The 12,713-nt window shown below is 46.0% G+C and overlaps 1 protein-coding gene across 2 annotated transcripts in view; it reads left to right on the forward strand.

Moving 5' to 3' along the window:
• Positions 1-1,008: 1,008 nt before the first annotated feature.
• PXDC1 (PX domain containing 1) overlaps positions 1,009-12,713 on the forward strand; it is a 70,619-nt gene continuing 58,914 nt past the window's right edge. The window contains exon 1 of one of the 2 annotated variants that reach the window (XM_073567588.1): positions 1,009-1,666. In XM_073567588.1, coding sequence (XP_073423689.1) covers positions 1,411-1,666 — 256 coding nt within the window. In that variant the 5' untranslated portion in view covers positions 1,009-1,410. The remainder of the gene's footprint in view (positions 1,667-12,713) is intronic. The other variant, XM_073567595.1, reaches the window with a different exon arrangement.

Genomic DNA, 12,713 nt, shown 5'->3' on the forward strand with positions numbered 1-12,713 from the left:
GCCCTACAATTATGTTTTTTTCCTAATTTTAATGTTTAGTAATAGTTAGGTCCTGAAAACTGGAGACTATTTGTCGATAGTTGTGAAATTTGCGTACTTTTTGTTTTATTACTTTTATGGTTATTGAGTGAGGTTTTGTTTGCATCTGATTTTTTAATACATCCCTGTGACGGTCACTGATTACTTTTAGAGACCAGAAATTGAGATAATTAGATATTGTAGGCGGTTTTCTATCTTGCACCTGTCAGGCGCACTGCACCCGAAGTCAGGAGTGCCAGAGATGCGCCTGAACAGAGGGGTAACCGCTCTGAAGTCATCTGCTGGAGACCTTAAAACTGTGGGGATTAGGGATTAATCGAATTAACCTGGGTAGTGCATTTCAAAAATAGGTGCAGCACGGGAAAAGTCTTGGAGACCGGAGTGGGAGGTTCTGATTATTGAGGATGTTAACCTCAGATCATTAGCAGAACGTAGGGCACGGGTAGGGTGGTATACTGAAACAAGGGAGATGTAGGGTGGTGCTGAGCCATGGAGGGCTTTGTGGGTGAGGGTAATAGGTTTATACTGAATTCTGGAGTGGATGGGTAGCCAGTGTAATGACTGGCACAAGGTAGAGGCATCAGTGTAATGGTTGGTGAGGAATATGATCCTGGCTGCAGCATTCAAGACAGATTGGAGGGGGGAGAGTTTGGCAGCTATGTAGACCGATATGTAGAGAATTACAATAGTCCGGACGAGAATGAATAAGAGAAACAGTAAGAAACTTACTATACTTGTAATATCAATTCTATCTCTTCACGTCCTCAGGTAGTAATTACCACCTCATGTGAGGGAAGCCATGGCTGGCAGTGGGGAGACCATCTCTTAGACGCTCCTGTGGCCAGGCAGGGCGAGCCGTTATGTCTGAGGAGATGACATGAGCTCTGTGTGATGCAGCCATAGTCGCATCTCTGTGGCTGCAGATTTGGGGGGGTGCAGAGGGCGGTGATGGCATGTGACATGAGGAGAGAAGCAGAGCCGGCATTCCTCCTCACACAGCGCTCAGCCCTCTCTCCTCCTCACAAAGTTCCTCGTCCCGCGTCTTCCTGGCAGCGCTGCACTGAGGGCGGAGGGAGGTCCGGTGACAGCAGCTCACAGCCGGGGGTGGGAGACAGCAAGTTACACGTAGCCTGCCATCGCCCCTGCCCCGACAGCAGCGCCGGCATCCCTGTGACGACTGAGGCGGAATGTCGGGACCTAGCGGCTCGGGGAGGACGGCGCCCCCTCACCGCGGATCTGCCGGGATGTGCTGACAAGTTGGTCACGTATGTCCTGTGTGCAAGTGATCCGGGGACCGAGCGCCGCGATCTAGTTCCTGCGGCCACATCAGGGCTGCCACGTCGTGCCCTCGGGCTGGGATGTGGGCAGGGGATGGCATCGGCCGTGTTTGAGGGCACCTCCCTGGTGAACATGTTTGTGAAGGATTGCTGGGTGAACGGCATCAGGAGGCTCATCATCAACCGCAAAGGGGACGAGGAGGAATTCTTCGAGATCCGGACCGAGTGGTCGGACAGGAACATCCTCTACCTCCACCGGAGTTACTCGGACCTGGGGCGGCTGTTCAGGAGGCTGCTGGAGTCCTTCCCGGAGGACCGGGGGGAGCTGGCGCAGTCCTCGCTGCTGGAAGGTGGGTGCCATGTCTCCCTAGGTGGCTGGGCAGAGGGCTGGACCCCAGGGCCGTGTTCACACATTGCCGCATGAATAGGGCGACAGGGAAATCCGCACAAGGATGTGAGATCCGCGCCATCAATGGGATTTTAGGCTGTGTGCACACGCTGCGGATTATGTGGGATTTTGTAAAATCCGCAGGTGAAACCGCAGGTCAAAAGACCTGCGGTTTTACCTGCGGATTGCTCTGCGGTTTTGCCCTGCGGTTTTTCATCTCCTCAATGGAGGAGATGGCAAACCGCAGGAGAATCCGCAGAAAGAATTGACATGTCAATTCTTTCTGCGGATTGAAAACCGCAGATAATCCGCGCGGAAAATTCCGCACCGTCTGCACTGCGTTTTTTGATTCCCATAGGGAATCATGGTACTGTACACCGCAGCAAAAACTGCTGCGAGTCCGCAGCGGCCAAAACCGCTGCGGAACCGCAGCAAAATCCGCAGCGTGTGCACACAGCCTTATAATCCCGATGTATTGTGCGGCAAATTACGTGGAATCTAGTTTTCTGCTCCAAGGGTCACGTTTTATGGAAAAAAAGTGTCTTCGCAATATCTCCGCTTGCTGCCAATGAGTGGGCTCATTCTTGCTTACCTAGACGGTATGGAACTAACTGATTGCAGCTGAGAGTTTGCTACAATGGCATCCAGTAGAGATGGTGCGAATCCATCCAGCTCCCCAGCAGTCTGTGGCCACCGGCCAGGGGGTCCGGGAACCCCCTCTAACCTCCCATCAGCCACGACTCTTCTTTGGATTTGCCTGGCGCAACCTCAACGTTGCGATGTGACGCACATTTAACGTTGCACCAGGACCTGCTAAGCTAAAGAGTCGCGGATGATGAAACGTGGGACCGGTTTTAGGGTTCCTATCTAGCAGCCAGAGATTACCGGGGCCAGTGACGGACCGGACCGTGGGAACCATTCTGCGCTAAGTCTGGTATCCAATCTACCTCCAACCGGGGCCAAAAGTTGTGAGAAGGACACTCGGTCGGCTGCTTCAGTGTTTCTAGATCAGGGGTGAGGAATCTTTTTTCTGCCAAGGGCCATTTGGATATTTATACCATCCTTCGGGGCCGTACACACTCCGCCCACAAAGTACATCCTGACTCTGGCACTGATGTTAGGACGTAATCTTTCATTGCATACCCTTCAGTGTTCAGTAGTGAACACTGCGTGTGTGTGCTCACAGAGCAAGAAGAAATTAAGGAGCTGGTGGTAGCCAAAATACAACTCCCTGCCAAAGCACTGCAGTCCCTGAGAATCTCCCCGGGGGCCGGATAAAAGGTCACTAAGGGCCGTAAATGGCCCTGGGGCCTGAGGTTCCCCACCCCTGTTCTAGATCTTTAAGTCAGATATTTATCTGGTGACTGATATGCAATTATGAGAATTCATACTTTGTATAAAACTTGATACATTTATCAACAAAACAAACAGAGACTCAATATTTGGTGTTGACCTTCTATTTTCAACACTTCCACAGTTCGCCCTGTATTTGGAGATCAGCTTCTGGGCCAAGTCCTCAGTGATGACAAGCCATTCTGGCCTAATCAGTGCCTGGAGTTTATCACAATTTCTGTATTTTTGTTTGTCCACCCCCTTTTTTCAGGATTGAGATCTGAAGAGTTTCCTTGCCATGGACCAATAATGTCAATATTTTGTTCACTGAGCCATTTACTTATCACTTTTGCCTTGTGACGTGTTGTTCGATCATGCTGGAAGAAGCAATGTTCAGCACCAGATTGGTCCTGGATGATTGGGAGAATTGTCTCTTGGAGAAAGATCAGATATGATTCTTTATGCAGTGATCTTAGGCAAAACTGTGAGTGAGCCGCTACCATGGATGAGAAACAAGCTCACATGTGAATTGTGTCCTCATTTCTTCCACTGAGTGTCATTCCTCCAGAGTCCAAACAGTCTGAAGGGGGCTTCATCAGAGGAAATTCCAGGAAGTATAGGGATTGGACTGTAGAGGTATTTTCTCTGATGAAGCCCCTCTAGGCATTTCAGATCATCTGTAAGGATAATTGTCCATAGAAGAGAAGGTCAGCGCTAACGTGAGTCACAGACACTTGTGGGTCACAGTCATTTGTGGGTTCCTGACGCAGATATTTGTCAGCGGTAGTCACAGACACTTGTGGGTGACTGTCACTTGTTCATTGCAGTCACAGTCACTTGTGGGTCACTGTCACTTGCAGGTTGCAGTCACAATCATTTATGGGGCACAGTCACTTGTAAATTGCAGTCACAGTCACTTCTGGGTTGCAGTCACACTTACTTGTGGGTCACTGTGACTTGTAGCTTGCAGTAACAGTCCCATGTGAGTCACAGTCACTTGTGGGTCACAGTTACTTGTGGATTGCAGTCACAGTCACTTGTGTGTCACAATCACTTGGGTCACGTTCACTTGTGGGTTGCAGTCACAGTCACTTATGGGTGGCAATGTAACCCCATTCTGGATCATTACCTGCGCCCTGGCAGTGTTATTGCGCTGTCACTGGTCACAAATCACTATAAAGCCCAAGCCTTATTCCATATTTCAGGCTACTCCTTTTTGGCTACCCCATGTTCTACCTGATGCATTTGTGTGATCCTAAAATTAGTCTTGCTTGTATAGCTGGGAATCATTAGAATGATCATAATTACATTACGCAGAATAGGTAGGTAATGGTATTGCTACTGTGAGGTCTACTCACCGGACAGACCCTAGAAACGGTTATGGAAAGCAGGAATCCATATTGCTGTGCATGTAAAGGGCTGGAGCAAATGGTGATATTTCTTTAACTGTCTGATTTAGGGCCATAATCTTTATGTGTGAGCCCAGGATTTTTATAGGAGTGATTTGAAGTTGCCTATTTCTCCTATTGAGCATAAGTTGATGTTTCCACGTATCTGTACAGTACATACTGCGTGATCTGAACTGCAGGTTACATAGGTACAGGACATACATAGGTTACATAGGTATAGGACACTGGAATTACTCAAGAGCCTAAAAAAGTGAACAGTTATAAAGCTGTAACTACCCTTCCCCCATATAACAATGAGGAGGAAGCAGTCATCAGAGCTGGGGTGGGTGATGGGCTCATGGTGGGAGAAGTTTCTACACTGAAAAGCATCATAGGCCCAAATAGTGAGGAATACGTTCTGTCTTATTAGATATGGCTTTAGATGTTACTAGCTGAAGAGACCGGCATTGCCCAGGCATAGTAACTAACTGTGGTTAGTTGTGAGCCCCCGTCCCCTTGCAGTGTGGCTCCCTTGTGCCGTGTAAAGGCAGCTTGTGCCTCGGCCATGACAGGGCTGTGGCAGGCTGAGGGCAGCAGAGTCATCTGGGGACACGGAGGAATGCGCAACACCTCCTGTCCGCGGCTGCTGCTGGCTCCTCCCTCAGAGCGCCCGCCGCCCCTCCACGACCCCCCATGTGGTGATTACCTGCACCCAGCTCCTGTATTGTGAGCACCCTTCCCTTGCAGTGTGAGACCCCTTCTGTATTGTGAGACCCCCCGTGTATTGTGAAATACTGACCAAATACTGAAGTGTGAATGTGGCCTTATACACAGCCTCCACCTGCAGCTCCTCACTCTTTTCTATACACAGCCTCATACTGCAGCAGAACCTCAATTCTCTCATTTTCCCATCATGCCTCTCATTTTCCCTCTCACATCTCTAATTTTCCCTTCACTCCTCTCATTTTTCCATCACACCTCTAGGTGAAGAGCATTAAAGTGTTGTCACAGTTTGTGAAGATATAATCAGTTATACTTGGAAATAAAGATGTGGTTACACAAATAGTCCACTTGATGTCAGCAGAGAGCTAGAGATGGCTTGATACATACACACACATATACATACACTCAACTATATATATATATATATATATATATATATATATATATATATATATATATATATATATATATATGAAGTTTAGTTTTAGGGGATCCCCGAGTACTAAACTTCACATATAGCGCTATAAGCAGACCTTCCTTTCCTGTAAGTGGCCATATGCCTTACATAGCTGTTGGCTGACGGCTTCCCCATATGACTGCATGATCAATTGTTGTCCAAATGGATCAGAATTTGTAAAGCAATATCCCTGAACTCATTGGTTGGGAGATGTTAAAAGGTTTTTCCATCACAATGATATGGATGGCCTATCTTTGCAATGATCGGCAGGGGTGCCGGGTGTCAGACTCCCAGCAATCCGATATTGATGACCTAATTCTAAAGATAGGTCGTTATTATCAGAGTCCTAGAGAGCTCCTTTATTTTAGCTGTCCCTGATGAACTAACATGGAGAATACAATGGTAATCACAAGTGGCTATATTTCCGTTTCCGAAACAATAAAGGCAATGAAGAATTACAAAGTAAAACATGTTTTTTCTGGGTTGTGCAGAGCAATCATCATGTTAGGTGGCCATAGACAGTAAAGGCCCCATACACGTTAGATTAAAGTTGGCCAAAAACGACTGTATTGACCGAATCGTCCAACAGTCTGTGGAGACCTCTCGGCTCTGTCCCCAACAGATGATGTCAGGGGAGAGAAGGATCCAGCCTGTTAGAGCTCCATGCTAATTCTTTTTATTCTACTAGAGATAAAATATCACCAGATTAGTCTGGCAGTGGCTCTGTAGAAAACACAGTAGCGATTGGCCTTTCAGAGTTGTCCTCAAGGCAATTGTTTGGTCATCCGTTATCAAACGTCTATGGGGACTTTAAAGAGGTTGTCCAATCTTCTGCTAAAAGTCACTTTGTGTGACTGCAGACTCCTGAATCCTTGCAGTGTGTACACTGCACGCTGTCAAGACGATGTTGCCGGTGAGAACGGGCGGTCACGTGACTAAGTATGCGATGTGTATTAATGTGGTCACATGTCGACTAGACATGCTTGGTCTTGCTCATTTCAGGAGAGAAATATCCAGCTCCACACAAGGATCGATTTCCAAATTTATACCAAGAAAGATAATATACAGATCAGCTCCAGGGCTGCATCAGCTCACACAGGAGCGACATAAGCGACGCGTTTTCGATCACTACATGCGATCTTTATCAAAGCTTTGATAAAGATGGCATGTAGTGATCGAAAACGCGTCGCTTATGTCGCTCCTGTGTGAGCTGATGCAGCCCTGGAGCTGATCTGTATATTATCTTTATTGGTATAAATTTGGAAATCGATCCTTGTGTGGAGCTGGATATTTCTCTCCTTTCTTCGTTGAACTGACCATTGCAGGATGGTGATCCGTGCTCCCATGGAAGTCGGTGAGCTGGCTTTACGCTTTTGAAAGTCTTGCTCATTTCACTTGTATTGAGTGAGACCAGACACGTCTAGTCGGAATGTGGCCAAAAGTACTTGCGCGACCGCTCGCTCTTACTGGGAACACTGGAGACTGCTGACAGTGTGCGGTGCACGCACCGCAAGGATTCAGGAGTCTGCAAGCCGTTAGGCTATGTGCACACGGTGCGTATTCTGTGCATGCATTTTCTGTGCAGAATTCACGAAATCCGCAGGTCAAATGACCTGCATTTTTCCTGCGGATTTCTTCCTGTTTTTTTGCGGTTTTCTTGCAGTTTTCCACCTGCGGATTCCTATAGTGGAGTAGGTGGAAAACTGCAGGAAAACCGCACAAAAGAAGTCACATGCTGCTTTTTTTTTTCCGCACGAAAACCGCGCGGAAAAATCCGCAGCATGTGCACAGCGTTTTTTTTTTTTCATAGTGTTTAATGGTACTGTACATCACCTGCAGTTCTGCTGCAGATCCGCTGCAGAATCCGCACCATGTGCACAGGGCCTTAAGGTTTCTCTTATACAGTCCTTCTAATGAATGCTTTCCCACAGTGGGTGTTGCTCCTTGCAAAGATCCATCTGATATAGGATGGGGTCTTATAAGCCATGCCCCCTTGGAATTTAATTTGACGTATCCCCAGTAACACCTGTACTTTCCTCTGGAAATTAGCATACCTGCATAGACATTTGGAATCATGGACATTGCTACACCTGTATTTTCATGGCCAACAGCTTAGATTTGTGCAATTTTTGACCACTTTTTAAAGTGTTCTGAAATCATTTTGATGTTTGGATTTGGGTTTAAAAGGCTGTGTGTTCGCCTGTACGGATAATCCTTTTCAGTATAATAATAAAAGGGGGTCTCCAGCCATTATTCTTAGCTCAGGGCTCTTTAAAGGAATCTGTCACGAGGTATATAGGAGCAGACCCCCTGATTCCAATGATGGGTAACTTACTGGGCTGCTTACTTTCAGATCTAGCAGTTCTCTGAATGCTGTAACTTCGCCCATACCACTGATTGACAGCTTTCTCTGGTGCGTAGGCAGAAAGCTGCCAATCATTGATGGCCCTAGGGTTATTCAGAGCTCATGAATATGGAGGACTACATGGCAGCTGGTTTACTAGAACTTGAGTGAATCTTTTGCTGGGTAAGCAGTTCAGTAAGTGACATATCGCTGGAATCAGGATCTCTGTCTCTAAGTTATGCTGCACTCACATTAGGTGACAAAACCTGGTGACAGATTCCCTTTAATGGATCCACGGACACATTGATTTTACTATCTGGCCAAACGGCAAGAAAAACACCGTGCCATGTCGCTAATAACAGCTAACAAAGGCCATAGCGAACGTCTAGTTACATCTGTGAAATAAATAAACTAACTTTGAACTAACTTTGGGAAATATACAAAAATAAAAAAAATATCCATCACTCTCCAAGCTTCAAAGACAATGCCTTGGTGGTCCCGGTAATTTCCTGCCATGGTCACATGCAAGTAATGTATGCCATGTGCTTGCTGCAGCCATTGACGGATGGATGGATGATTGATGGCCTGCACGTCTTGGTTGCAGCAAAGTAATGTAAGGCCGTCGAGGAGCACCAGAGCGTCGGTGCCAGAGAACAAGGCAACGGGACAGGTGAGTTAAGGGTGTTGATTTTTTTTTTAATTTTAGCACATTTCCTACCGTTGGCAAGGTGTCCTTGTTTCTGGACTACATGTTTGATGGAAGGATCGCTCACACACGTTTTCTTGTCCTTCCTATTTCTAGGTCTGACTTGTAGCTTATGGCTGCCTGTTTTCCAAGCAACAAGTTCCTGATTCCAGCGATTTGTCACTTACTGGGCTGCTTGCTGTAATTTTGACTAGTTTTGACTAGAGCACTAGTAAACCTGCTACCAGGTAGCTCTCCATATCCATGATCTCTGTAAAATCCTGCCCACAGCATTGATTGACGGTTTTCAGCTTATGTACAGTGTACACAGAAAGCTGCCAATCAGTGGTGTGGACGGGTTTATATAGAACTCAGTATTTAGAGAATTTTTAGATCTGCAGTAAATGAAACAGGGATTGTATCAAAACTGCACCAAGCAGCTCAGTAAGTGACACATCACTGGAATCAGGCTCTCTGCCCCTACATCATGCTGCTCTCAGATTACATGGGAAAAACCTGATGAGAGATTCCTTTTAAAAGGAAGCAACATCTAGCCGTGTGACGTTCCACCCCCTTTTGTATGTTATGACACGACTATGAATAGGATTCGCATAGCTACTGAACTTTTTCAGTCCCTGCATAAGGGCACAAAGTCCTCCTAGGTGACAGATCATAGATACCCAACATTGCTCTAAAAGTGGCCTTATAATGGGGTGGCCATCTCCTAGGATGGGAAAATACATGCAAATAATGCACATGAGTAGTAATGACATTCAGCTCATTTATTGTTGTGCCCAAAAAGCCCTTCTCTCACTTTTTTCTCCGTTGTTGTGGACTTGTGGATTGTCTCAGTTTCTTTTTCGCTTCACATTACTAATTTGTGTTGTCCCTTCTCTGTCGCCTTGAAAGGGATATTGTATACTTGGCACAGGAGTGGCACTGAGTTGCCAGCTACTGACAGAGAACCTCTGTTTGCCCCTGCAGCTTGCCCAGGGGACCGCTCTTTACTTCTAACTTCAACTTTGGCTCCTAAGTCTATACAGAGCTGAAAGCTATTCATCCACTGAACCAGATATTTTTGGGGGACATATCTAGGGTTAATGTTTCAGTATGCGCTCCATATTCACATAGTGTGACATGGGGTTATCAAGCAGCTGACAGAGGCCATGCAGCGCCTTCAAAGGCAGAAGTGAGAAGTGATGGATAAATCCTTTAAGGCTACATGCCAATAAATAAAGGTGACTCATCACCAGCTCAAAGTGGCCAGTTTTTGCTCCTATGCTAATTTTTATGTTTTTCACCAAGAGGGCATTGCTCACAGGGTGATTATGCAGAGTAGACTGAAGAAACACTCCTACAAGATCCCGCGACCATACCCACTTGGTAAAGGCCATAAAGGTAGTGTCACGACTCAGCTGTCAGGTGACCAGGGGTTCCTTCCCTGTCCCTAACACTGTGGGGCACCTTAGCTCACCCTGTTTCCCAGGATACTTCTGAAGGTGAAGATGCCGGGCCGCCACCCTTGCCTTATCTCCTGAGTTAGCCCTCCGTCTGTTCTCTTCCCCCCCACCCAGGGAAGAGGGGCGCTACTGTGCACCGCATTACACCAACCCAACAAACACGTCTACACATCAAGGGTAAAATAAAAATAGCAAGCATACAAAATATTCATTCACATGTAACAGAGGAATGTACCGGGGAGTGGAGGATGGGGAAAAACAAAGTAGAGGAGGGAAGGGAATTACCACACTTGCAAACCACGCAACAGTCACAGATAACTCCTCCAAAACTCCTTCTCATATGAACTCCTCTCCTCCTAAGCCATGCAGCATAAGCTTGCGCTGACCTTGGTTTCAATCAGGACCCAGATTATAAAGGAGATGGGAGTGGCTAACTGAGCTCAGCAGTCTTTTGGCTCCCCTCTACTGCGGCAACCCCATGACAGCACATTGGGTACCCTAAATGAAAAGACCCATATCTCTGGAACCGTATGGAGGAATCAGAAAAAAAGAAAAAAATTAGGGGAGTAGCAGAAATAAAGGGCAAAACGTGACCACTTTTGACCTGATGACAGGTGCTCTTAAGAAAACCAGTGTCAAAATATCAGCACAGGCTGTGATGGGGAAGGGCTCTGGAGTAGGGGGCTTAGTTATTGAATTGAGACAGACAGAGACCCCTGTGAAAGCAGATTTCTGCTATTAGGAGGAGTATGACGTTTTTCTCCTTGGTCATAACTAATTCAGTGCAGCGGAGATGACCAGGGGTGCTAAGTTGATGTTTTATGTTCAGTTTATCAGGCAGCCAACATATTGTATGGGCACTTGGGAAACCATAATGAATCATTAAGATTTTAAGTGACGTATGTCTACAGCCCATAATTCTGATATGAGCACATTAATTACATTCACTGTGATCTCTAAAATTATAATTATGGTCATAATAGTACAGGTTTTTCCAACTTCAAAAAAATCTTTGGCATATCACATTTCTTTTATGGACAGAGGAAAAGAGTTCTATTTGTACAAATAAGAATACTAGTGGCTCTTTGGCAGCGCAACGCTTCGGATCTTCCCTCCCCAGCAGTGCTCTGATTGCCTCCACTTGCACTTAAGTGTTTGTCATTTATCATGTTGTGTTGTTTTCTTTTTTTATGTTGCATATACCTTTCACATTTATTTTTGACATAGTGATATTGCTGTACATGCTAGGAGGAATATAGCTCATGATATATGGGTGGGCTGCAGGGATTTCCCCATAATTATTATATAATGAGGGCATGTTCGTATTTATATCGGTATATAGTTCAATAAAATTATTATTGATTGTCATATTCTGGGTGTGCTCAGACTGCATGTAATGTGGCTATTTTTCTGTTGTACTATCTATAATTGTTTTCCTTATTATTTGCAGCACCCTTTCCTATATATTTTGATTATTTGTGGTGTCTGTCGGAGGGTTGTGGAATCAGTGTCCATTTTGGTGGAGTCAGTATAAAATGGACCGACTCCGATTCCCAAAATATACAGTATAATACATTGGGTGCAGTAGTACCCACAAGATAAATTGGCATGCTGAGGTCTGGAAAGAAATGCCGCACATCCGTCTGCAGGTGTCGGTGCACGCATAGTGGGCATGAGTTTTCTTGAAATCCCATCCACTATGCTGTAACATCTTGCCGCTGCGGGTTAGACACTGCGGATGTATGCAGCGTCCAACCCACAGCGTTTACTGACCGTGGGAACATACCCTTACAGCTGGTTACATATTGGCTACAATTGTATGCCAGTTATAAATTATGGCTAATAAAGGTTCCCATACACATTAGATCAGGATAACCCATGCCCTGGGCAATCATCTAATATGAATAGGACTGTTCTTACTCTCATCCAAGAGCAGGTATTGGGAAAACAATGGGTTTGTGCACGTTGGCTGTCAGCAGGCCTGATCCACTGTTCTCACAGTATCTCACTGGAGAAGCTACCTTCAGCGCTATCTGGCAGCATTCTCCCCATTAAAAACACATTCCCTCTTGGTTGAGCTAATGTACATGTGGGCAGGAGGAATACTTTTTGACCGGTGGTGTGCCTGGTTGCCAGACATGAAAGGTCCCCTTCACACATCTATATAAAGGCGGTACTGAAAAAAGCAGTACCAGTGTCATCAGTGTTTTGGATCAGTGTGCATTCGATGTGTCATCAATATACCATCAATGTACCATCAGTGTGGCATCAATGTGTCATTAATGTGCCATCAGGGTGCCATCAATGTGCCATGAAGGAGTCATCAATGTGCAATTAGTGTTCCATCAGTGTGTCATTAGTGTGCCATCAATGTGCCATCAGAGTGCCATCAGGTTGCCATCAGTTTGTGATCAATATGTTATCAGTGTGCCATCAATGTGTGATCAGAGTGTCATCAGAATGCCATCAGTGTGTCTTCAAAGGGCCATCAGTGTGTCATCAGAGTGCTGTCCTGGTGCTATCAGTGTGCCATCAGTGTGTCTTTAGAGGGCCATCTGCGTTACTTCAGTGTGTCATCAGAGTGCCATCAGTGTGTCATCAGAGTGCTGTCCTGGTGCTG

This window comes from Dendrobates tinctorius, unplaced genomic scaffold (genome assembly GCF_039654945.1).
Source record: "Dendrobates tinctorius isolate UK_male_01 unplaced genomic scaffold, ASM3965494v1 ptg000004l, whole genome shotgun sequence".
Classification (NCBI taxonomy): domain Eukaryota; kingdom Metazoa; phylum Chordata; class Amphibia; order Anura; family Dendrobatidae; genus Dendrobates; species Dendrobates tinctorius.